Genomic DNA, 24,813 nt, shown 5'->3' on the forward strand with positions numbered 1-24,813 from the left:
GTCACCCCTAACTGCCCCCCTCTGCTGGCCTGGTTTCCCCTAACTGCCCCCCCATTGACCTGGTCGCCCCCAACTGCCCCCCCCCGCCGGCCTTTTTGCCCCTCACGCTCCCCTCTCCCCTGACAGCCTGGTCGCCCCACGCAACCTGCTGTTCAATCGTTTGGTCATCCCTCACTAACGCCCCTGCTGGCCTGGTCGTAGGCAGCCATCTTGTGAGGACATGAAGGTTAATTTGCATATTACCTCTTTATTATATAAGATAAGATATTAAATGAGGATCTGATTTTAATTTTTTTAGATAGCCATAAATCCATATTAAAAATGCTTTGGCTTTTCTATATACTGATTTTTTTCTTGTAATAAATTCTTATATGTACACTAAAAATATTCTTTTTCTGGTCCATAGATCTATTTACTAATTTCAGAGCTAGGAATATTTTAATCATTGCAATTTTTATGGTGTATTTTAATAAATGGTACATCAAATAAATATCCCTTCATTATTCCAATTTTTTAGGATTTTGTTGGCTTCTTCAGATGAATGTTAGAATGATTTTATAAAGTTTCAAAACTATCTGCTGGCATTTTTTATTAGAATCTTGTTAAACCCATAAATTAGTTTAAGAATAATAATTGATTTTCCTGTTCAGGAGCATGGTAAGTCTTTTCCTATATTCAATTTTAAAATATTGCTCTGTAAACTATATAATATTCTATATATGGGTCCATTAATTTATAATTATTGATATTATAGATTTTCTTTGAGAGGTGTGGGGAGAAAACATTAGCATCACTTTAAATGTTCCTAACTCTAGTTTACTCATTCTTTTTATAATGCTGCATTTGATAACGGAAGGGTATTTAAGGACTTAGTTATCAAGCTACAGTAGAACAAACTATCCAATGCATATGAGTATCTTCAGATTATAGTATCATAAAGGACCATTTTCTAACTTCCAAAATGCCAAATTAGATGTATTCTTTATTGTCTGTCCAACGCCTTTTAGCCAAACAAGGCATTGATGTTAAATTTTTCCTCCTAATTTTCTGTGAATGCATAACTTACCATCAGTAACTATTTACTTCAAGTTCTCTGAGACAAAGCCAGAAGGATTGTAATACGTTCACCAATATCAGCCTCAAAAGTCTGTTCCCTGGTTGCCCATATGAGCAAAAACATTATTGCAATTAAAAGTTCAGGGTTCAGCCCTAGCCAGTGTGACTCAGTGTTAGAACATTGGCCTGGGAACTGAAGGGTATTGGGTTCGATTCCAGTCAAGGGCACATGCCCAGGTTGTGGGCTCGGCCCCCTGGTGTGCAAGAGGCAGCCAGCCAATGATTCTCTCTCATCATTGATGTTTCTATCTCTCTATCCCTCTCCCTTCCTCTTTGAAATCAATCTATAATAATAAAAGCATAATATGCTAATTAGACCAGATGGCCGAACAGCAGAATGACCGTCTGGACAACCTCCCGGACGAAGCTGGGGCTGTGAGGGCCAAGCCCCGAATTTTGTGCATCAGGCCTCTAGTAAAAATATATTTTTAAAAAAATGTTCAGGGTCCAGTTACCAGAGAGGAGAGGGATTGGGAGGCTGGGTGAAAAAGGTGAAGAATTAAGAAGTACAAATTAATAGTTACAAAATAGTCAAGAGGATGTGAAGTACAGCATAGGGAATATAGTCAATAATATCATAATAATTATGTATGGTACCAGATGGGTACTAGAAATGTCAGAGGAACATTTTATAAAGCATATCATTATATGACTACTATGCTGTACACCTGAAACTAATATAAAATCATATTGAGTCCCTGACCAGGTAGGTCAGTTGATTAGAGTGTCATGCCATACACCAAGGTCTCAGGTTTGGTCCCAGTCAAGGCACATATAAGAATCAACCAATGAATGCATAAATAAGTGGAACAACAAATAAGTGTCCCTCTCTCTCTCTCTCTCTTTCTGTGTGTGTGTGTGTGTGTGTGTGTGTGTGTGTCTGTCTGTCTGTCTCTTTCCCCCTCAAATCAGTTAAAAAATCACATTCAGTGTTATTGAAAAAATTTAAAAAAACTTTTAAACTTTGGGGTACTCTCTCTCCCCCCATTTAAACACACCTGTCAGGTCCTCTTAGATGCTCCAGCAGTGTTTCTCAATTGTGTCTTTTCTTCATTCTCACGTTTCAAAGTCTCCCAACTTCTACATTCATCTCCTGTCAATTAGTCCACACCTATACCTATAATGTTTACCATAAGCAGAGTGAGCTTCCTAAAACTTGTATCTGATTCTGACACTCCCTCTCTTGTTTAAACACAGGGTAAATCCAACAAATATATACATGAAAATTGAGCTAGCTGTATTTTATAATTAATATGTTAAGTGCTAGTGATACAAAGATAAATAGGACAGGGAAGTGTACCTAATTGTTACATGATAAAGGCCAGACACACTAGCATCACAGGCTCATCTGACCTCCTGCCACTCCCTTATCTTTTCCCTGACATCCAGCCACACTGGACTACTGAGAACACACTCATTTTGACTCTTCCTTGCTTTGCTGAAGCTGTTCTATACCTCCCTCTTCATGGCAAAATCCTACCCTTCTTTCAATGCCAGATGCAATGTCATGTGTGATGTGAAGCTTTTCTCAATGCTTAGCCCTCTTCTAACACCAGAGAAGGTAGAACTAACTGCTCCCTTTACTGCTGTTTCATAACAGTTAGTTTGTACCACTAGTGCACACATAGAGACTCTGATAGCTAATTGTCTCAGTGTCTGTCTTCTTGACTTTATTGTGGTTGTCTTATAGCAGAGGCCATGAGTCAGTCACCTTTTGATACCTTCTTTAGCGCCTTGTCTTACAAACAGGCATGGAAATGCTAAAGTCTATGAGAGGAAGCCAGCAGGCAAAGAAGATGCTCACGCCTTTATGCCTTTTCTGATAAATATGGTAGTATTTTCTCAAGTCAAAATTTAACTTATTTTTGCATGTAGGAGTTATACTGCACTTCTTGGCCTCAGTGAAAACAGCTTGGAGGCAGCACAGGATCCTAGAAAAGAGGGTAGGATTTGAAATCAGAGAACCTGGGTTTAGTAATGAGCTCTATGAATTTGAGCTAGTACATAACCTCTATGAGACTCAGCCTCCTCCACTATAAATTAGAAATATCTGCCTACTCAGGTTGTTTTCAGGGTTATGTGAAGTTATGCACATACAAAGCTGAAAAAAAATTTACAGTGAGAAAGCATTATAAATGTCAGTGTTATTTTCATTATGGTTATTTTTATATGTAAATGGAGACAGCTTTATATAAAATAGTATTTCTGTTTCAGAGATTTTAGAAATTATTTTGGAGGAGTAAGCTCATGTAAATGTATTTTAAATATTTTGTTTCTTTTTAAAAAATGATACTTAGCCCTAGACAGTTTGGCTCACTGGATAGACCGTCTGCCTGTAGACTGAAGGGTCCTGGGTTCAATTCTGGTCAAGGGCATGGTACCTGGGTAGCAGACTCCTCCCCGGCCCAGGGCCCTGGGAGGGGCTCATGCGGGAGGCAACCAACTGATGTGTTTCTCTCACATTGATATTTTTCTCTGTCTTCCCCTCTCTTCCACTCTCTCTAAAAATCAATGGAAGAATATCCTTGGGTGAGGATTTAAAAAAAAATACTTATATCTAAGGTTGTCTAGGTTTTCTAATTTTTAAAATATCCTTGGGAGGGGTGTAAAATTTTATCTCCCCCTCTTTATTTTTGGATGATCCTACTTGTAAGATTATTATTAGGTCTCCACTGCTTAGAATATGTACGTGGCCGGGATAGTATTTGAGATGCTAATCTGTTTTTATTCTCCCTGTATTTTTTTCCAGTTTTCCCCTCTCTATTCAAGCAGGTAGCTGATTCTATGCATATTGACTTAGAAAGAGCACTTGGCAGGGTGGAAAAGAGAACACCCAAGCCTTTTCTCCACCCCTCTTCCTCCAACCGCTTCTCTCTTCCCCTCCCCTCTCCTCTCCCTATCCCAGTTCCTGTCTCCTTCCTCTCATTCCTCTTCATCTTCTTTTATAAACTTCACTCTAATGCTAAGTCGTAGTCCTGGTGTCCTCTCTCTACCTCTCTCTAGACCTATAGAAACTCAGTCCTCTTCTACCATAATGGCAATGCAGAACCTCTGTTTGGACAAAGCAAAACCCCTTTGCTTACGTGTACACCTGGCAAGGTGATGCTGGGGTAGAGCAGGAATAGGGCCTTCCTGAAAAACACCGTCTCCCTTCCTAGTAAGAGAGTTCTTTAGTTATGAAGTCCTGATTGAAGACAGCTTCTGTCTGAAGAAAGGTTCTTAGGGTCCCAGGGTTGAAAGGCATATCTCCCAGCCCATCATAGGAGTATATTTGATAGCGCTGTATACTTGTATAAGTAAATTGGGTTTCCCTGTGCCCTCTTCTAAAGGAGAGGTCTGAGGTTTTTCAGAGGCATCGATTGTGTTCTAATTCTTGGGAAATGTCATCCTTTATTTGTTTTCTAGCAAATCTCAGAGTCTTTAGAGAATACAAAATGGGGCAGATAAGTTTTGATCATAGTGAGAGTGATGTGGGAGCTATCAGGCATGGGCTTGGGAAGACAGACATAGGCATAATGTCCTATAGGGTCTTGAGTTCCAGATGGTAAGGATGTGTGGAAAGCTGAAAGTAGAGTTACCTTTACCTTCTGCACAGTTTAACTTCAATAGCTGTTGGATAGGCCATGTTTTTAAAAGGGCTGTGGACACTTTCAGAAAGCATAGCTACCCAGGCATTGGCCTGATTTATGTATGTCTCAGCTTATTTCATTTTAACTCTGTAGATATGGTTTGCTTCAAGTTGCAATATCTAATTTATTTTTCTTCCTTACAGGTTCATGAAGGTGGCAGGAAGCACAGTGGATGCAGTTACCTGGCAACAGTAGGTATTCACCATTTTTGCTCTTATTATCTATCAGCTGCTGTGAAATGAAAGATATTACTTGTCATGAAGTTTATATCTGACATTTAATAAACTATTCTTCATCCTCCAAGAAAAAAAGTTAAAACTAACCCCAAAGCTGTTCTTATGACACATACTATCTCATAATAATACAATTTTACAAAAAACAGCAACACTGACACATTTGGGAAAGCTCGGCTATTATGTACACTTTTAAATCAATCTGTCATCAGTGAGCAGGTGATGGAAATTTGAACATGCCAGCATTTCCCCATAAGCTTTTCCTTAGGAATAAATTTCCTTAAGAGAGGAAATATTGTTAATTACTCAATATATCATATGAAAATAGAAATGCTTCATTACATTAATGGCAGTGGTCTTAATTAGTGCCAAGAGAGTCACTAATATGAAGCAAATAAAAAAAGAATATGAAGGGAATGAAGAGCTTCAAGAGAGAATTAACCCCTCCAACATTCCAGGAAGAAGCTTACAATAGCAGAACTATGTTACCCTAAGGGGAGATTGACTTATAACAATAATTATCTGAAATATAAATTTACATTTTCTATAAGTCTCCTTATACCATTTATTCTGGAATGTCCAACATCTTACTATGTCTCACAGTTTTATACTAGAATCCTGCCCTTCCTTTTTGTAAGAAATCTATCCCACAACATCCTCCAAATCATCTCTCATCTAATGTGGTCTTCATAGCTCAGCTACATGCTCCCATTCTGTGCCCTCAGAGCTATCAACTATGGCCATCTTTCTCAGTTACTCCAACCCTTGCTCCCTAGCTCATTAACTCTTGTCTTCCTCTGTTTTAAGTGGGTCACAGTAGTCCTTGCATATTCATAACAGGTGTGAAATAAAGTGGGTGAAATCCTTATTAAGTATCCCAAAAGGATTTTTGGTTTGTTGGCAATCAATAACTTCAATTACGATGGAAAATATTGTATTCTACCTAAATACTCTTAGTTTCTCTAAACAAGTTCCAAATATTTTCATATCTTCCTTCAAATTGTTTATTTTATCTTACCTTCCTTCAAATTGTTTTTCTGAGTCATGGATAGAGTAAGTCTGACGATCTTGTCATTCTTTTGTTTAAAACCCTTCAGGGTCTTCCCTTTGCACTTAGCCCAAAAGCCAAACTTTCTACTCTTTGTGATTGCATCTGATGCTACTCTACCCTTACTCACTCTGTCCCAACACACTCATGGTCTTGTGGTTCATAGAAAGTTCACAGACATGGCTGCCTCAGGACCTTTGTACATGTTATTCTTCTGCCTGGAATACTGTTCTCCCCATTTTTTTGTGTGACCTGCTACTTCTCATCTCTTAAGACACAACTTACATGTTATCTCCTTCAAGTAGCCTTCCCTATAAAATAGGTTCCTCATCGATTCTCTTTCTTAGCTCTTTTTTTCATAGAATTTATTGTAACTTACAATTATTATTTTTATAACTTGTTTTTGTAATTTGTGAGTTTTTTTCTTCCACCAAAATAGCATTATTTTATTCAACAACTGATTTAGGCAATTGTTTTTCTTTTAAAACAACACTTTCATTTTATTAATTGCTTAAGTTAAAAGTGGCATATTCAAACTACAACAAAGAAAGAATAATAGAACCAGACACCCATATGGTTGAGTGGTTGAGCACATAGGCATTGATATTAGAAAACTTGTGTTTGAACCACAGTTCTTTCAATTATTATCTCTGTTACCTTTGCAAATCTTTATGCAACTCAGTTTTCTTTTTTTTTAATTGTTAACATTCAATATTATTTTATACTAGAGGCCCAATGCACGAAATTCATGCAAGGGGCTCGGCCCTCGCAGCCCTGGCTTCATCCGGAAGGTCATCCGGAAGGATGTCTGGAAGGTTGTTCAGCTGTCCGGTCTAATTAGCATATTACGCTTTTATTATTATAGATTAGTTTCTGGTGTAGAGCATAGTAGTTAGACAGCCATATAATTTATAAAGTGATCCCACTAATATTACAAGTACCTACCTGGCACCATACTTAATTATTTCATTATCATTTATTATATTCTCTACCCTGTATTTTACATCCTCATGACTATTTTGTAACTGCCAATTTGTAATTTTTAATCTCTCCACCTTTTTCACCCAGCCCTCCAATTAGGCAATTGTTTATTGGGCAATAACAACAATGATAATAACAATAGGGCAGGAATTGTTGCAAACCTTTATATGCCTTACCATATCTCCTCACGACAACCAAATGAGGTAGGGACTCTTTTTATCTCTATTTATGTATGACTTAGAAAAAGTTGTAAAAAATCCAAAGATTGCATAGAAAGTGGCAGAGTTTGGAGTTGAAGTTGGAATAATCTACTATTACTGCTTTGATAGCAATAAATGATCCTTTACTGAAAGTATTACATTCCAGTGTGAGAATTTAAATCCTCTTCAGTGTCCTCACAAAAGGCTATCTGGATAATGTAGGATAAAGGTTGAACTTGAAGAATTTATAGTGTTTGTAGGGAGAACTAATGAAATAAGTATACAAATATTAATGGGTAAGGCTTGATCAATTATAGCTGACAGGGAGGGATCAGAGAAAGCTCTTCTTCCCTAGTGAAGCACACTTTATCATGCAAATGGAATGAAATGAGCGCAGTATTTTTTATATTGGAGAAATAGATTGTTTTACAAATACATTTTGTTTATTGGCTACTTTAAAAATACTGGCCATCTCTCAAGATATAGATCATATGTTTGCAACTACTCTAAAAATACCCCCAAAATTTTTAACTCATTTGAGGACAACAAGTAGCACCTGAAATCTGTCATTTATTCCTTCCAGCTATAGTGTTCAGTCAAGATTTGGAACAATTCCAGAAAATCCTGGCCAGGAGGACTTAGTAAAAATTAAAACCAAATGCCATGTTTCTCTAACCCTGAGAAATGCTGAGGTGAAAATTTCTTAATATTGTAAAGTAAATCAAGAATGTGTGGTAGAGGATGTATATAGTAAAGCATTAATTGTAGTGTGTAAAGCATTAATTGTAGAATCATTTCATTGCTGGGTATTTAACCAAAAGAAATGAAAACATATACCTATACTGCACAAAAACTTTTTATAGAAGGGTTCATAACAGTTTTATTAAAAATAGGCAAAAACTAGAAACAGACCAAGTGCCATTAGCAAGAGAATAGATTAAACAAACTGTTGTATATTTGTATAAAGGAATGCTACTCAGCACGATAAAAGAACAAACTAATGATACACTCCACAAATGAATGAATCTCAACATTATGCTAAGTGCAAAAAGTCATATAAAAATACATTTGTATCATTCCATTTACATGAAATTTTGGAATAGATTTTAAAAATGAGGACATTGACTGCCTCTGTCGATGTAGGGGGTAGGGATATGGATTGAGAGGATGAGGGAATTGTCTGGGGTGAGTATAATGTAATCTACATCTTGATAGCAATTTAGTTTTCACAGGATTATCCATTTTTTGAAATTCATCAAACGATATACCTAATATTTATGCATATCATTGTATGTAAAACTTAAGAAAAATAACCATAAACAGATACTGAACTCTAATCAATAGTATGCCTGATGAAGTGTTTAGGATGAAGTTTACCAAAGCCTGCAATTTACTTTGAAATGCCTCAATAAATAAAATAGATCAATGAATGGATAGAGGGATAGATTGATAAATGTGTGGTAGAAGATGTATATAGCAAAGCATTAATTGTAATCCCATGGTGATGGATATATGGTTTTCACTATATAATTCTTTCACCTGTTTCTGAAATTTTTCAAAATAAAATATTAGGAAAATAGGCCTACATTGTTACACCTAAATACATAATATTATTTATTACAAAATAATATATTGCTCTGAAAATATGTATGAGAACATAATAAATGGGAAAATGCTTTTGTCAAGTGAATAAAGTAAAATATAAAATATACAAGTCATACCCCAATAATATAAAATGCACATTAACTCAAAGAAAATGCACTAATAGATTTATAGTGTTAATCTTTAGGTAGATGGCATATAAGGACTCTTTTATTCTCATATTTACTTTTTTGTAGTTTCCAGTCTTTCTGTAATCAGCATGTAGTGCATTTTTCTTCATAATAGAAACCAGCAGTACCCAGCTCCACCCTTCCCACCTCTTATTGCCCCTCTCTAGAAGCATCAACATAATTTTAGCCACTTCTGATACTTGTTTCCATATTTCTAAGTAACAGTCTGATCCTGCTGTTTCTTGAGTTTTTTCCAATTCAAATATTATCTATTAATTTCCTACTATGGAAAATGAGAATTTAGCTCTCTTACCTCCCTAACTCCTTGCACACTGAAACATACTTACCTTTGCCCATCCTCCAACATTTTACTTCTTAAGTATTGGTGAGATCAGAATTCAGTGCTCACATTTTTATTACTAATAAATATGATTCACAGCAGAGAATATGGTGTGCTATGGTTACATTTTCTTTCTTTCACAACTTTTTGCTTTCCCTGGAATTAATAACTGTCTTTTTCATTTGCCTAATTTCCTATTAATCTATCCCTAACTCTGTATCAGAGGGTAAATCTCTCTCTGTGCAAACACCCCCAGGTAGCCATCAGTTTCTTCTTGTCCTCCTCTGGTCCCATCTGGACTGGTTGATCTCTGTGCTTCCTGCACAGCTGTTGTCCTGGGATCTCCCTTCACCATCATCCTGGGGATTCCTTTGACTTTCTTATTTGTTGGATCCATGCCTTTTTTTGAGGTTTACTCCCTATTTTGGGGGAACATTTTTCCCCAGGAAATTCCTGAGAAAAGATAAATGAGAAGTAAACATGTTGAGACCTTGTATTAGAATTTGATTTATATTTTGGATGCATAAAGATTTCCCTAAGATTTTGATGCATTGGCTCCATTTTGTTCTAGCTTTCCTTGTAACTATTGAGAAATCCAATGCCTTTTTAATTTCCAATCCTTTTATTTGCCCTGCTTTTTTTCTATCTTGGTACTTTTAAGATCTTTTTGTCCCAAGCGATCCTTTACATGGTTCTCTTTTTATTCTGTTCAGTAGGTATGTGGTGGATCCTGTCAATCTGAAATTCTTACCCTTCAGTTTAGAAATTTCTTCCTGAATTTTTTTTCTTGGTTATTTTTTTTCTATTTATTTTCTGTACTCTCTCTTTATGGAATTTCCACTATTAGATATCAGAGTCCTCAAACAGTACTCTAATTTTTATATATTTTTCTCTTTCTTGTTTTTTCTTCCATTTTCTGATAAATCTCCTTAATCATCCAAATTTTCTGTTGACATTTTCATTTCTGTTATATTTCTAATTTCCAAAAGCTCTTTTTAGTCCTCAAAATTTTTTTTTATGGCTTCATATAGCTTAGTTCCTTATTTCTTTGAGGATATTAATTTTAGTTGTTTATTTAGTTTCTTTTGTTCTTTTCTCTCCCCTTCCTCTTTCCCTCTGTTCGTTCTCTCTCTCTCTCTCTCTCTCTCTCTCTCTCTCTCTCACTTTTCTTACAGTTTCTGAATTAAACATTTTGTCCTCTATGTCCTTCCTTCCTTCCCCATTTCTTTATTTCAGTTTTTGTCTCTCACGTGAATTTTCCTAAATGTCAAATGATCCTTGGATCTCCACTAATATTTAAGAGAGAGGCATGAACGCTGATTGGACTTTTTTTGTTCATAGAAATTTCTTCTCAACTAGTGGAGGATTATATAGGGTGATCTGGCTGGGATATTACATTATGGAAATCCTAATTGTCTATAGCTGTTTCTCAACTGAAGATATGTGGATTCTCACATCATTTGCTATATTCTGTGGCAATATGTTATTTTGGTTTAAGAATATGAAGAAAATTTGCTCTCACAGAGATATACAGCTAGAAAACAGAGGAGTATTTGAATAGCCTTTTTCAGGTTTTTGCGGCTATTCTTCTCAGATACTACATTGAAATTCTACAAGTGATAGTTTCCTAAAGATTTGTCGCAATGTGAAATATGAAGCCATATCAATAGACTTTTCATACTCTGATGCATTAAAATCTATTGGTCTTGTATTTTGAATGTATCTTTTACCCATGTATGATGATGTAACACCATGCATTGATCATTTGGAAAACATTGTTTTGCTGAGTTGTGAATTGTTACACAGATATCCCAAATGTTGGCACATTTCATCATAATGCATCAAGCACATTTATTATCACTGCTGACCGAATCAAAAAAGTCTGTATGTTTTGGGAAGCAGACAAGCTCATAGTACAGATACAAATATCCTAAAATCCTAACTTTCATTCAACAGTTCAAAATTTATAATCAGCAGCAGGTTTTGTCAGTTGTTTTCCTTGAAGTGACAGGCTTACTTTGTTCATTTTTGTGAAAAAATATCTTTTAAAAACCCGTCTGAATAATCACAATTTGTCTGTCAGTCATTGTTTCAAGTAAAAATGTTGTTCCATGAAAAATTACCAATGCAGTTTACACCTTGAACAATCATACAAGTGTTTGCCCTTGAGACAGACATCATACTTTGCTGTGGAGATGAAGTCTTTTATGTATATTTTTCATTTAGTCATACAGATTATTTTTTCAATATGTACTCAGGGGTTAAAATTTAATAAAATTAATAACTTTTATTATTTTATCAGAGGAAGTACTTTTGTTTTATTGCAAGTATATGACAATGATCACTAGGATAGTTTGTGCTCCTGACTTGACTTGTGCTAAACTTCCCGAAGTTTTACCCACTGTTGCTTTTGTACCATCAGTCCAATTGTTGTTCCATGAAAAAATTACCAATTCAGTTTACAGCATAGTTTTCCAGTACAAACATGAGAGTCAAATCAGTTATTTTTACACTTTATATATTGGATCACCATTTGTATTTAGTGCCAAGCATTGTATTTAGTGCCAATAAACCAAGTTATTTTAGTGCCATTCACATAAAAGATTTTTATTAATGCTTAATTGGGTGGATGCAAGAGAAAAAGCTGTCTAGAGATTTATCCAGATATTAATATCCTGAAATATTAACTTTGTCTTCATGCTTCTAGCTAAATATTTAATTTAAGAAGTTACTGTATTATTGGGAAGTGACACTGGGGTGATTCCTTTTCCTAACTTTACTGAGTTTTCACCCAGTAGTCATTCAACACTGTCAATTGCAGAAGACTCTATCAGTCTTTCACCTACCTCATGCACCTTTCTAGCCAATGTAATACAATAACCTACTCTTTTAAGTACAGTAAACTTCAAAATAATTTTAAATGTTATTGCAAAATAAGACAACATTTTTTAATTTTCATATAGGCATAAGAAAAACATTCGAATTTCAAAAGAACTTATTGGATGGCTGTGGAGTCAGATTATAGCAGGTATAATAGAAAAAAGCTTGTTGAGAACAGTAGATGTATTGAGGACAAACTGAGTTAACCATTGAAAGCATACACACTTATACTCCAAAACCATACTTTAGAAGTCTAGAAAACAAGACTATACAAGCATATATTCCATTAATTGTCTGAGCAATGACATTATCACATGTGATATAGTCTCTGGAAAACCAAATGTACACTTGTGAGAGAATGAGAGTGAAATGGCAAGTAAGTGTCTTAATGTTGTAATGAAAAGGTTTTATCTCATGAACTCCTGAAAGGATCTTGGGGACCCTTTCAACAATCTGTGTGCTAACCTCCCTCCAGTTGATTCTAGTGTACTCTAAAGCTTGAGAACCATAGATAATGACTGCCTAGATTTAATTATAAGAATACATTCATCACCGTATTTTCCGTCATAAAGCTTTGTTCAATAGCTTCTTTATTGACATGTGGATAGGAGAAAAGATTTAAGAAAAATTGTCCTTGGAATTGGCCTTTAGAAAATTTCTTGCTCCTTGTAATTAGAGTCAAAGCTTCAAGTCATTTAATTAAGTTTTTCCGCAGATGAAAGTCAGCACTTTTCTCTATTTGGTCTTAGTCTGCACTTATACTAGTATACACCATTCCTCACTTCTGTTGTTGCAGAAAAATGTAATATGGCGATATACTACAGCTATAGTCTTAAAGAGATCAATTTTATAATTTAAAATTCTAACTACATTTAAAACAAAATGAACATTTTAAAAATATGTTTTTATTGATTTTAGAAAGAGAGGAAGGAGAGGAAGAGAGAGAAAAAAAACATTAGTGAGAGAGAGAAAAATATTGATGAGAGATATAAACATCAATTGGCTGCCTCCTTCATGCTCTCCTACTAGAGATCGAGCCCTATACCTGGGCATGTTCCCTAACTGGGAATGGAACCAGTGACCTCTCTGTGCTTAGGATGATGCTCAACCAAGGCAAAAATGAACATTTAAAAAAAGTCATTGCAAGAGCAACCATGGATTTGCTTGCAATACAAGTAAATGTGAGCAAATGACTCTGAGAAGAGCATCTATTGGAAATTCATGAACATTGCCAGGGGCAATGGGACATTAGAGTGACTTGTTAAGCAGAAATTCTGCTTAAAAGGAAAAACTGAAGGAATCCATCACAAAAATATTAAATTTTAGAGAAAAGAGTTCAAGCAAAATGTGGACCCTATTTATAAAAATTGGAAACATGATTCAACAATGTAAGTAATTCACAAGAGTGCTTAAACATCTTTAAAACACTATTTTGGAAGCAAAGAATCTATAGAGCACTGCATTATGGTTTGGTAGAAAAAAAATGGGCTTTGAAGTCAAGCAGGCCTGGACAAATCCCTCTGATCCTTAGTAGGTTTGGGGCCTTTGGGAGAAAGTAAATCCTTCAGAGCTCAGTTTTCCCACCTATAAAGTAGAGTTAATGCCCAAAACTGTTGTGAAGACTAAATGAGGTAATGCACAAAATGCCGGAGGCCGGTCCATCCTAGTTAATATGTTTGCTCCCTTTAGCGCCATGTGTTTTAACCAAGGTCACCTCTCCGAGAAAGGTTGTTTCCCCAGGTGGGGATCTTTCCCTGAGGTTAGGGAGGGGATACAACCCCTTAATTAAGTGCCAGGCGGGTAATCAAGCTACATGGTCTTTACTCCCTGGAATGGAGATGAGAAACACCTTAACCCTTGTAATAGAAATTGACAGGATTGAGATCGGCTGGTATAAATACGGATGTAATAAGACAATAAACGTCAGATCCTCATCAGTTCCTGACCAGAACTCCGACCAGAACTTTGGCTGGAGATCCTGGCTATAGGTCCTGACTAGGCTGCTGACCAACTGAAGGCTGTCTTCGTGTCATTCCTTCTTCGCCGACTCCGTCCACACCTTTGGGGACCCCTGGACCTGCTGGGATTGGACCCCAGCAACAAAAAGCACTTTGCACAGTACATATATACAATACCAGAGGCCTAGTGCACAGATTCATGCACTGGTGGGATCCCTCTGCCTGGCCTGTAGGGATCAGGCCTGAAACCAGCAGTCCAACATCCCCCAAGGGGTCCCTGAGTGTGAGAGGGCACTCTGCAAAGTTGCTGTCACTCAGCAGGTCCTGTGTTGAGCGTATGCCCCCTGGTGGTCAGTACACATCATAGCTACTGGCCAGTCAGCTGGTCGGCCAGTTGCTTAGCCTTTTTTATATATAGATATGGACCTCCACAAAATATGTTTTCTTCTTCCTTCCCCTTCCATCTTTCTGTGATCCTTCCCAATCTCTCTGTTTATGAAAGTGTCTCACTATGGAATATACAGATGTTTAGCACATATTCCATTACTGAGCATTTTCATAGCACTCTGCAGATGCTTCAAGGCTTTTGCTTATGGTCTTTTCAGCCAAGGGGGAAACTGAGAGGTTATTTGGGGTAACCCTGTTATGTTTTATTTATTAATTCTTTAAAATGGTATTTATTGAGTACCAATAAGTATGTTCAGGCACTGTGCTAGATGTTATAGATTAGCAATTTTCAACTGGTGTGCCATGGCATACTGGTGTACTGCAAGAATTTTTAAAACATGCAATTCCTGACTATTTAGTCAGGGGAACTGACCTCCTTTCCCTTAGATCAGCGGTTCTCAACCTGTGGGTCACGACCCCTTTGGCGATCGAATGACCCTTTCACAGGGGTTGCCTAAAGACCATCCTGCATATCAGATATTTAAATTATGATTCATAACAGTAGCAACATTACATTATGCAGTAGCAACGAAAATAATTTTATGGTTGGGTCACAACATGAGGAACTGTATTTAAAGGGCCAGAAGGTGGAGAACCACTGCCTTAGATTGTTAAATAAAAAAATTACAACAGCCAACACAATAATAGTCTGGTGTGAATGAATCAAAATTGTACCTATTTTTTTGTCAGATTGGTAAAAAATATATTTTTGGTATACCACAGAATTTTAGTCATTAGATCATGTGTGCCATAGTGAAAAAGATTGAAAATCGCTGTTATAGATAGACTAGATGGAAAAAGAGACAAGATCCTTCCTGGGGAACTTAATGGGCTTCTGGTTAGCAAGGAGTTTATCCCTCTAGTGATCAGATCTGCACACCACGCTTATTCTCCTTCCTTAAGAGAAAGTGGAAAAGGATAGGTGCTCCTGGTAAAGATCACAATAAGAAGAAAATCAGAGAGAAAGAGAGGGAGAGAGAGAGAGAGAGAGAGAGAGAGAGAGAGAGAGAGAGAGAGAGAGAGAAACTTTCTGAAAGCAAGTAGAGCCCTAGCTGGTTTGGCTCCGTGGCTAGAGCGTCAGCCTGTGGACTGAAGCGTCCTGGGTTAGATTCCGGTAAAGGGCACATGCCTGGGTTGGGAGCTCAATCCCCAGAAGTGGGTGTGCAGGAGGCAGCCAGTCAATAATCCTCTCTCATCATTGATGTTTCTATCTCTCTCTCCCTTCCTCTCTCTGAAAACAATAAAAAAAATTAATTAAAAGTGAATCTAACAATAGAATAGCTCTTTGTTTTCAGAAAGACTATCCACACATACCTATATGTGTATATATGTATTATACATATTTTAATTTCGCATTTTCTGGGATTAAGCTCTGTGCTAAGTTCTTTATAGAAGTGATCCAAAGCATGGGTTTTGCATTCTAACAGACTGAGTTCAAGTCTTCAATACCTACTGTCTATGTGACCTTAGGCCAGTTGCTCAGCACCTCATTGAGCCTCACTCAGTGTCTTCTTTTGTGACCAAGTGGTAGGCTTCTTAGCTTACCATTGGCCCAAGAAGTGCTTGCAGCTTTCCTCTCAGTTTGATTATTCTGGAAGGCTGCATAGTCTCCATTAGTAGCTCCCTTTTCCTCCATCATTCCCATGGAAGCTGTCCATCTCCTGTTGATTTGGGCAAGAGAGAGTGAGCAAGTCTCTTCCTAGTTCACTGTGTATACACACACAAAACCCCAAAGATGTCTCCATCTGGAATTATCTCCAGGTTTCCACAGGTGTCTCCCCTGCCTAAGGAAGGAAAGTTTGAGAAACACTGGTGCAGGGCCTTGCACATAGCTAATAACATCTGCCATTAATTAAAGTTGCTCAAGCACATTATATGCATTATATCAAGGGCATCTGCTAAATGTATGGATATTAAAGAGGCAGCTTTTAGAGACTTGTTAGACTTGAAATCCCAAGACCATGCCTTCTATCTTCATGCCAGATCCCAATTGTCCTTGTTTTAATTATTTTGGAGCCCACCCTGGAGAAGTGCTGGTTGATTATATCTATCCATCTTGTTATTCATGGGAAATCAAAGGGTCTGGATGCCAGCTTAGACTTAGAAATTCCTGATCTTCACTTTCTTTATTGCTCTGTTAAACAAGTATTGCACTAATCTGGAGTCAGATTATCTGGTTTTTAATTCTGGCACTAATGCTTATTACCTTGTACAAGTCTTTTAACTGCACTGAGTGTCAGTTTTTGCATCTGTAAAATAAGTATTCATTCATTCAAAAATATTTATGGAGTTTCTACTCTGTGACAAGCACTGTTCCAGGTGCTTGGGATGGATTAGTGAACAAAACAGATAAAAATCCCTGCCTTTATGGAACTTACATTCTGGGAGAGTGTGGGTGGGGTTTGGTGGGAAGGAAAAGGGTGAATAAAGACAATAAACAATAAATATAATAAGAAAATTATATGGTATGTTAGAAAGTCAAAAGTTGGAATAAAGGAAATGATGGATGGACCAGGGCAGACTGCAGTATTAAATAGAGTTATCTTTGAAAAGGTGAAACTTGAGCAAGATGTAAATAGGAGGTGAGGGCCTGGAACAAGTGTATTACAGGCAGAGGGAGCAGCTAGATCAAAGGCTCCAAGACAAGAGTGGGCCTTAGGTGTCATATTAGTTCCCACCACATAGGATTGTGAGGATAAAGAAAATGACACATGTAAAGCACTGAGCCTAGTACTTAATTTTCATGAGTATTTAGTAAATTTTGGTTACGATTATTATCGTCTTTATGGAGATCACATTTCTAAATGTTATAGACTCTTTCAAGATGATCCATATAGCACATAAATATAGTGCCTTTTTGAAATTGCTACTTTTCTTCATACATATTCTTGACTTTTAAACACTTGACTTTTCACTACTTTGAAATGAAAAATACATTTATTATCCCTGAATACTTTTTTTCCCTTGGCAAGAGTCATGAAAAAGGTGTAAACTGTGTTATATTAAAAATGTTTTAAGTTAAATTGGATATGTGACCACTGTTCCCAGGTCTTCAGTTGCTGTATCAATCTCTTGGTGGTTATTATCTAAAAGGCTGCTATAGTTAAAAGCATAGCTACCTCCAGGGAAGTCTTTCCAATATTCCCAGACAGTGTACCAGTTTTTCTTTCCATATTTCTTTTCAATTTTGAAGAAAAGAATGGGAGAGTTTTTGTTATTAAAATTCTATTTTGGCTATCTCTAACTGCAAATTCTTGGAGGAATTGAAGCTCTGTATACATAGTTAGTGTTTACTGTAATGTATTGTGTGAAACCTTTATATCTATCAAATCTTGTAGCTACTTTATATAAAAGTAAAACCTTGAAAGACCTGACTACCTTGCTACTCAAAGTGTAGGCCAGGCTAGGAGTATCAGCAGTGCCTTGGAATGTTTAGAAATGCAGACACGGTGCCTCACCCTAGACCAGTTACTGAGTCAGAATCTGCAATCTAATAACATCCCCAGATGCACATTAACGTCTGAGAAGTACTGCCCTGACAAAACAAGTATCATTAACACCATCTTCCTCAGATTAGGGCAGTAAGCTGCAGAGAGAGCAGGGAATTTGTATAATGAATGGTGATTCCAGATTGAACTGAGGTCTGTTCACAGAGATGAGTGCATACTCTTTCCACGACACTATTTCCCTCACAGTTCTTTTAGTAGACATATTTCATAATCTATTTTATAGAGAAAAAAAGAAATAGATCAGCTTCCACTTGAATGTACTTTGAAAGCGTTTGACCAGATAGACCAGTGATGGCGAACCTTTTGAGCTCGGCGTGTCAGCATTTTGAAAAACCCTAACTTAACTCTGGTGCCATGTCACATATAGAAATTTTTTTATATTTGCAACCATCGTAAAACAAAGATTTATGTTTTTGATATTTATTTTATATATTTAAATGCCATTTAACAAAGAAAAATCAACCAAAAAAATGAGTTCGCGTGTCACCTCTGACACGTGTGTCATAGGTTTGCCATCACTGAGATAGACTGAGTGTAAACACCTGGTCCAAAGAAGCGGCCTAGAAGATGATACTTGAATTTGTGTGTGTCTCAGGGTGGATGAGTCATATGCTCCCCTGTTCTTCTGAGATAACCTGCCTTTCAGTTGGATTAGGGAATCCAAGTGTAGTTGTTGGCAGGATTCTCCCCAAATCCTACTTTGATGAGAAGAACACAGGAGGGAATGGGTAACAACAGACTATGGCCTGAGGAGATGAACAGTCTGGCCTACTAGTCAGGGAATATCTAATTTTATGAGTAAGGAGGTATTTTTATGGTTTGCCTTAAGTGAATCGCCTCTGATGTTAGGAAAACAGACTGGGAACAGCTGGACCACACTTTGGATCAGTTGCAAAACAACTTGATCCATTTGTCTCTGGTGTCATTTGATCCCTTGGAGAGCTGTATTATCTCAATGTGGATGTTTGACTTTCAGGCTTGCTTTGTGCTGTGAGTACTCTGTTTGATTGTGTTTCTCAGATTTCATGGAATGTTGATTATATTCATTTAAGAGTTTGAATTCTAGGATTACAGAACATGGAACCTCATAGGTGACTGGATCCCGGGATCTTATAGACCCATCATTATATTTACCACCATCGGAACTCTGATTCTCAGAGGTAAACCATACTTGCTAGCATCTGGGAAAATCATATAGATATTCAAAGTCATTTCCAATTTTCAATCTCTGGTAATATATTCCACATTATCACCTTAGGTGGCCTTTGTGAGCAACACTTTTCAAAGTGATCTCAGTGCAAAAGTTGTTTTTATTATTTAGTATTAATATTTTTTCTTGGAAAAATTAAGCAAGAGACACTCACCATTTGTAGGTTTGCAAAGTAAAATTGAGTACACTTGTGTGATTTCAATAGCAGCTAAATATTTTCTCTTAAGAAGTTTAAAAATGGGTGGGGCGGGGGGCAATGGGGTGAAAAGGACACATATGTAATACCTTAACCAATAAAGAAAAAAAAGAGAAGTTTAGAAATGACTTGTCTTTTGATGACAAATTGAGATTGAGCCCAGCTTCTGTCACAGGAGAAAAGACTGAATGCTCTGAGTGAATCATTTACCCTGGCAGACATTTGTTCTCCTTAAGAAAAGTGACTGCTTTCTTCTCTCTGATAAGAAGTGGTCAAGCACTCTTATCCCAGTTCCCAAATTTACGGCAGTGGAAACTGGAGGTCATGATAAAATTATATTACCACATCTATAACCACCATGATTACCACCACTAACACCTTTTCTGAAAGTCATAGTTAGGCTCCTTTCAAAGGAACAAAATATCAGCGAGTTCAAGAAAGCAAAAACAAAAAAAAGTATGTTGTTAGAAGCTATGGAGGATGGTTTTGAGCATGTGCAGGATGTAATTTCATTATTGTCTAGAATTACATGGCTGTTTCTGGGATCGGGAAGTTTCTTAAATAGAATATATTATTGTTAGATGGCAGTGTAACTGTGGTTTTTGCTGGTATTTGGTGTGGAGGTGGGTAGCTGATTCCTGCCATTCCCCCCTCCCCTTTTTTTCTCTCTTCCCACTTCATTTCATATAAATAAAAGGATACAAAGCTGAGGGTAACAAAAGAACCACCATCCACAAACACTTAAATTTTACACTTGGCCTATAGAAGTCAAGGAATTCAAATTTTCTATAATTTTAAAAGATTTGTTTACGTTGTGTGTAATTAGTGGAGTTTTTTCAATGCTTGTTCAACTTTTACATAAGATGCTTTAATGTGCATCACATGAAAAATGTGGTTGAACATTATGAGCCCCTTAACATTTGCATGTCCTCTTCTGTGTGAGTAGATTTGTAAATTTGGTGTTGCCTAATAGACTGGGAGGTGGGCAAAGAGGGAGTTGGAAAATACCCTTCCTTTTTGGATACTTGGTATGTCCTGAGTGAAGGGATGATGATTTCCCTGTGGCATAGGAGACAATCTTATTTCACACACACACACACACACACAATTTTACATAAGAGTTCAAGGTTTTCATGGGTCCACTAGAGCCCATCCATGGACCTCATAAGGAATCCTAAGTCCCTATGTTAAGAATTAGGTTTGAGCATTGCTTCCTCCTGCCCTCATACCGCACTAACTCCTATGCCCCCAAGTCCTCCTTTAAAATGCCTTTGAAGTAGATTATATAAAGACCCCAAAATGTTAATGTAAATTAAATTATTCTTGTGTAACCAGAGACAGGGGTTGTGGGTAACAGGAGAAGGAAGTCTTTCGTAGGCTCCCCTCCATTACTGCCCTCAAAGTTTTATATATGATTGGTGTTCATTAAATCACTGTAGAGATAAATGAAGATGACACACAGAAAGACACATATGACTATCTGAAGACACTTTATTTTATCATATTTTATTTTTCTTAGACTGATATTTGCCAGAGCTTTTGTGTAAGAGAAAAAAAGTGAAATGTTTGTATCATACCATGATCCATACAGTTTTTATGAATTCCTCCTTCATAAATTCATGGAATATTGTCGACTGGCATATTCTTCCCAGCACTTTTGGCAACATCTGTAAGGACAAGCATTTTTACTACAATTGTACTAAAAATTTTAATAAACAGAAAATAATCCACACCTTATATATCAGATATCTAGTGAACAGATTGCAAAAAGCTGCTGATTATTCAAGCACAGCATCATTTTCTGGAAACTATTCAATTAACAATTGCTTTCTGCTCGCTTGCTTCTGTGTTCAACTTCAGCTTTTCAAGAGCTACACCATGTGTGAGTTTAGCAGACCCAGAGGAAAATCATCTTAATTCTATACCCATCTCATCGCTCTCTCCTCTCGGTGCTATCTCTACCTCCATTTACTCAGATTATAATCACTTGCTGCCTCCTGGGAATCCTCAAGTCACATGGTAGCTGTTGCTTGCCTTTTTTGCTCTCTGCTCAAGTCATACACATTATTGAAGCTATAAATATTTATTGAATACCCCTGCATGCTAATATTTTTAAAGAAAATATAGTTGTTACTAGCATTTAATTATTTAAATTCTACTCAATTAAGTTCCTGTTGATTATAATAAAGACCATTGTATATCTGACCTACTTATTCTCTCCTAGAATGTCAATAATCAGCTAACTGAAGTCTCCCTGCTTCTTATCGCACTTCCCAGTCCCTTCTCATCACTATCACCAGTTATTTTTCTAAAACAGGGTCCTCAAACTTTTTAAACAGGGGGCCAGTTCACTGTCCCTCAGACCGTTGGAGGGCCGGACTATAGTTTAAAAAAAAATTATGAACAAATTCCTGTGCACACTGCACACATCTTATTTTGAAGTAAAAAAACAAAATGGGAACAATACAATATTTGTATTTGCATGTGGCCCGCGGGCCGTAGTTTGAGGACCCCTGTTCTAAAACATGCATCTGATTATATCAGTCTCCTGTTTAAAAACAGTGATTCATTCAGTGGCAATTTATTGAACCCCTACTATGTGCCAGGCATGTAGAAGACACTAGGAATACATGAAGAACAAGATAGTCATAAGGACTTGCTGTCATGGTGATTAAATTCTAAAAATAACTTCCTATTTTCCCCTTTGGTAATAGTAACACTTTAGAACAACATGTAAGGCTTATCATAAGCTGGATAGCATTTATTATTCCACTTTTATCCTTGTTTATTCTTCTACCTCCCTCACCCCTGGGCATGCTGTGCTCCCATTGAGGCAATGGTTATTTTTCTACAGCATGCACTTTCAGGCTAGTGCTATTTCTTCTCCCTGGAATGCGTTTCTTTCCCTTCTCTGACTTGAAAAATCTTGCCTCTTCTTTAAAGTTGAGCTCCCATGTCAAACTTTCAACTTCTTTCTTAACTAGCCTCCTTACCTCAGCATAGTATCTATTGAATTGGAATTTCCTTCCTCTTTCCCTTCCCTTTCTTGCTCTTTGAAACTGGGGTTTTTAAGCAATAAATTTAAAGAATTACAAGAAAAGTAAAAGTAGTAGCAGGGGATGAAGAATTGCAAAATCCCACCCAGGCGGCATGGCTCAGTGGTTGAGTGTCGACCTAAGAACCAGGAGGTCATGGTTCGATTCCTTGTCCGAGCATATGCCCAGGTTGTGGGCTCAATCCTCCACCCCCAGTGTGGGGCATGCAGGGGGCAGCCAATCAATGATTATCTCTCATGTTGATGTTTCTATTTCTCTCTCTACCTCCCTTCCTCTCTGAAATCAATAAAAAAATGTATTTTAAAAATATTTGCAAAATCCATTAGCAAATTGAATGCAATATTATAATTCACCTAGGGGTTTTTATTTGAAGATTGTTTATTTTCAGTCAATTGACAAAACACTAGATGATATCCTATATAATGAAAGCCTAATATGCAAATCAACTGAATGACTGGTTGGCGGTGGGGGGGGGGGGGCGGCGAGGGGGTGGTGCCAGGCCAGCCAAGGCTGGTGCCAGTGGGCAGAGGGAGGGGATAGCAGTCAGGGGAGGCAGTGGCGACTAGCGACAGTGGAGGGGTGATCGGGGGGCGGGGCCGGCAGCTTCACTGGTCAGCCCACTGGTCGCTTCCCGCAGAGGGAGGCCAGACTGCGGCTTAGCCCCGCTCCCCGCCATCAGTCTGACATCCCTCGAGGGCTCCTTGACTGTGAGAGGGTGCAGTCCAGGCTGAGAGACCCTCTCCCCCAGAGCGCATGAATTTTTGTGCACCAGGCCTCTAGTGTAGGGATAATAACGCTAATAGACAAGGTTCCAGCATCCAAGGAATTTACAGTGTAGCAGAGAAGATACAGTTCTTTACATAAAACTACAGTGAGGAATACAAGACAGTAGATAATGGGTGCTATTTTTGAGGCATAGGTCAAGCGAAGGCACTTCATGAGACCATTTGACTTGCTATCTCCAAGCAAGAAGTTAGTGACCCCATTTTATAGGTGGGTAAATAAGGCCCAAAGGGGTTACATGGCTTGCTCAAAGTCACATAATTAAATAGTAGCAAAAGAGACTGGAACCCAGGATTTTTTGTGTGTGCAGAACTCTGTCCTACAATACTATCAGGCAACCCATCAGCAAATCCTGTTAGTTTTACCTTCAAAATATATCCAGATTCCAAATACTTCTAACCATTTCCACTACTGCCATCAAAATTCAAAACAATTTTCATTTCTTCCCCAGACTTTAGCAATGTCCTCCTAACTGATCTCCTTGCTCCCTCCTACTGCCTATTTTTAACAAACAACTAGACTGATCCTATCATTCCTATGCTCAAAATCCTTCAATATCTCTTTATCTGATTTAAAATAAGAACCTAAGCCCTAAAATTGACCTATGAGGCCTTAAATTAACTCTGAATTTATCTCCTGCTACCACCCTGGTACCTCCTGTCCAACTCTACTCCTAGCCTGTTTGCTGTTTCTTGGACATGACCCTTGCATTTGCTTTTCCCTTTGCCTAGAATATTCTTCCTCCAGAAATCTGCATGACTCTCATTTCTTTTAGGACTCTGCTCTAATGTCACCTAATCAAAGTGATATTTCATGGTCACCTTTTGTAAAAGAGTGATTTCCCTCAGCCTGTAACTCCTTCATCCTGCTTTATTTTTTTCTTCATAGCATTTTTCCCAATCTGACACATTTATTAGTTTACTTTTATTTTTTCTCCCCCTTTTAGAATATAAGGTCCATAAGCATTGCCAGTCTTATTCACTGCTGTATTCCCAGTAACTAAAATGATACCTGGTACATAATAGGTACTCAATAATGAATTGTTGAGTGAGAGAACAAGAGAAATATTGGTAAAGACTAGAAGGCCTAATCAGACTGGTTTCCATTATACCTGGAACATGCCTTATGTTTTCATGATTCTTGAAATGTCTAACACTCACACCTCTGCAGTTGAACCTATTTGTTTTTGTGACCCATATTAAATCTCACTTCCTCTTTAAATTTTAAGTGTTCTAAGGAACATTAATTCTATAGCATGTGAACAGTTGGTTCTTATAATAATCAGGGTTCCCCAGAGAAACAGAAACAATAGGAACTGTATATGTACAGAAAATAGATATATTATAAGGAATTGGTTCATGTGGTTATGGAGACTGGAATGTCCAAATTTGCCGTGTGATCCAGCAGGCTCAAGACCCAGGAGAGTCAATGGTGCAGATGAAGTCCAAAGGCATC

General features: G+C 37.4%; 1 protein-coding gene across 3 annotated transcripts in view; it reads left to right on the top strand.

Moving 5' to 3' along the window:
• Positions 1-24,813, top strand: part of HPSE2 (heparanase 2 (inactive)) — a 505,349-nt gene that overhangs the window by 334,462 nt on the left and 146,074 nt on the right. For all 3 annotated transcript variants that reach the window (XM_006089948.3, XM_023754851.1, XM_023754852.1), the window contains one exon: positions 4,889-4,936. In XM_006089948.3, the coding sequence (XP_006090010.1) occupies positions 4,889-4,936 (48 nt within the window). The remainder of the gene's footprint in view (positions 1-4,888; positions 4,937-24,813) is intronic.

This window comes from Myotis lucifugus, unplaced genomic scaffold, assembly GCF_000147115.1.
Source record: "Myotis lucifugus unplaced genomic scaffold, Myoluc2.0 scaffold_66, whole genome shotgun sequence".
NCBI lineage: Eukaryota > Metazoa > Chordata > Mammalia > Chiroptera > Vespertilionidae > Myotis > Myotis lucifugus.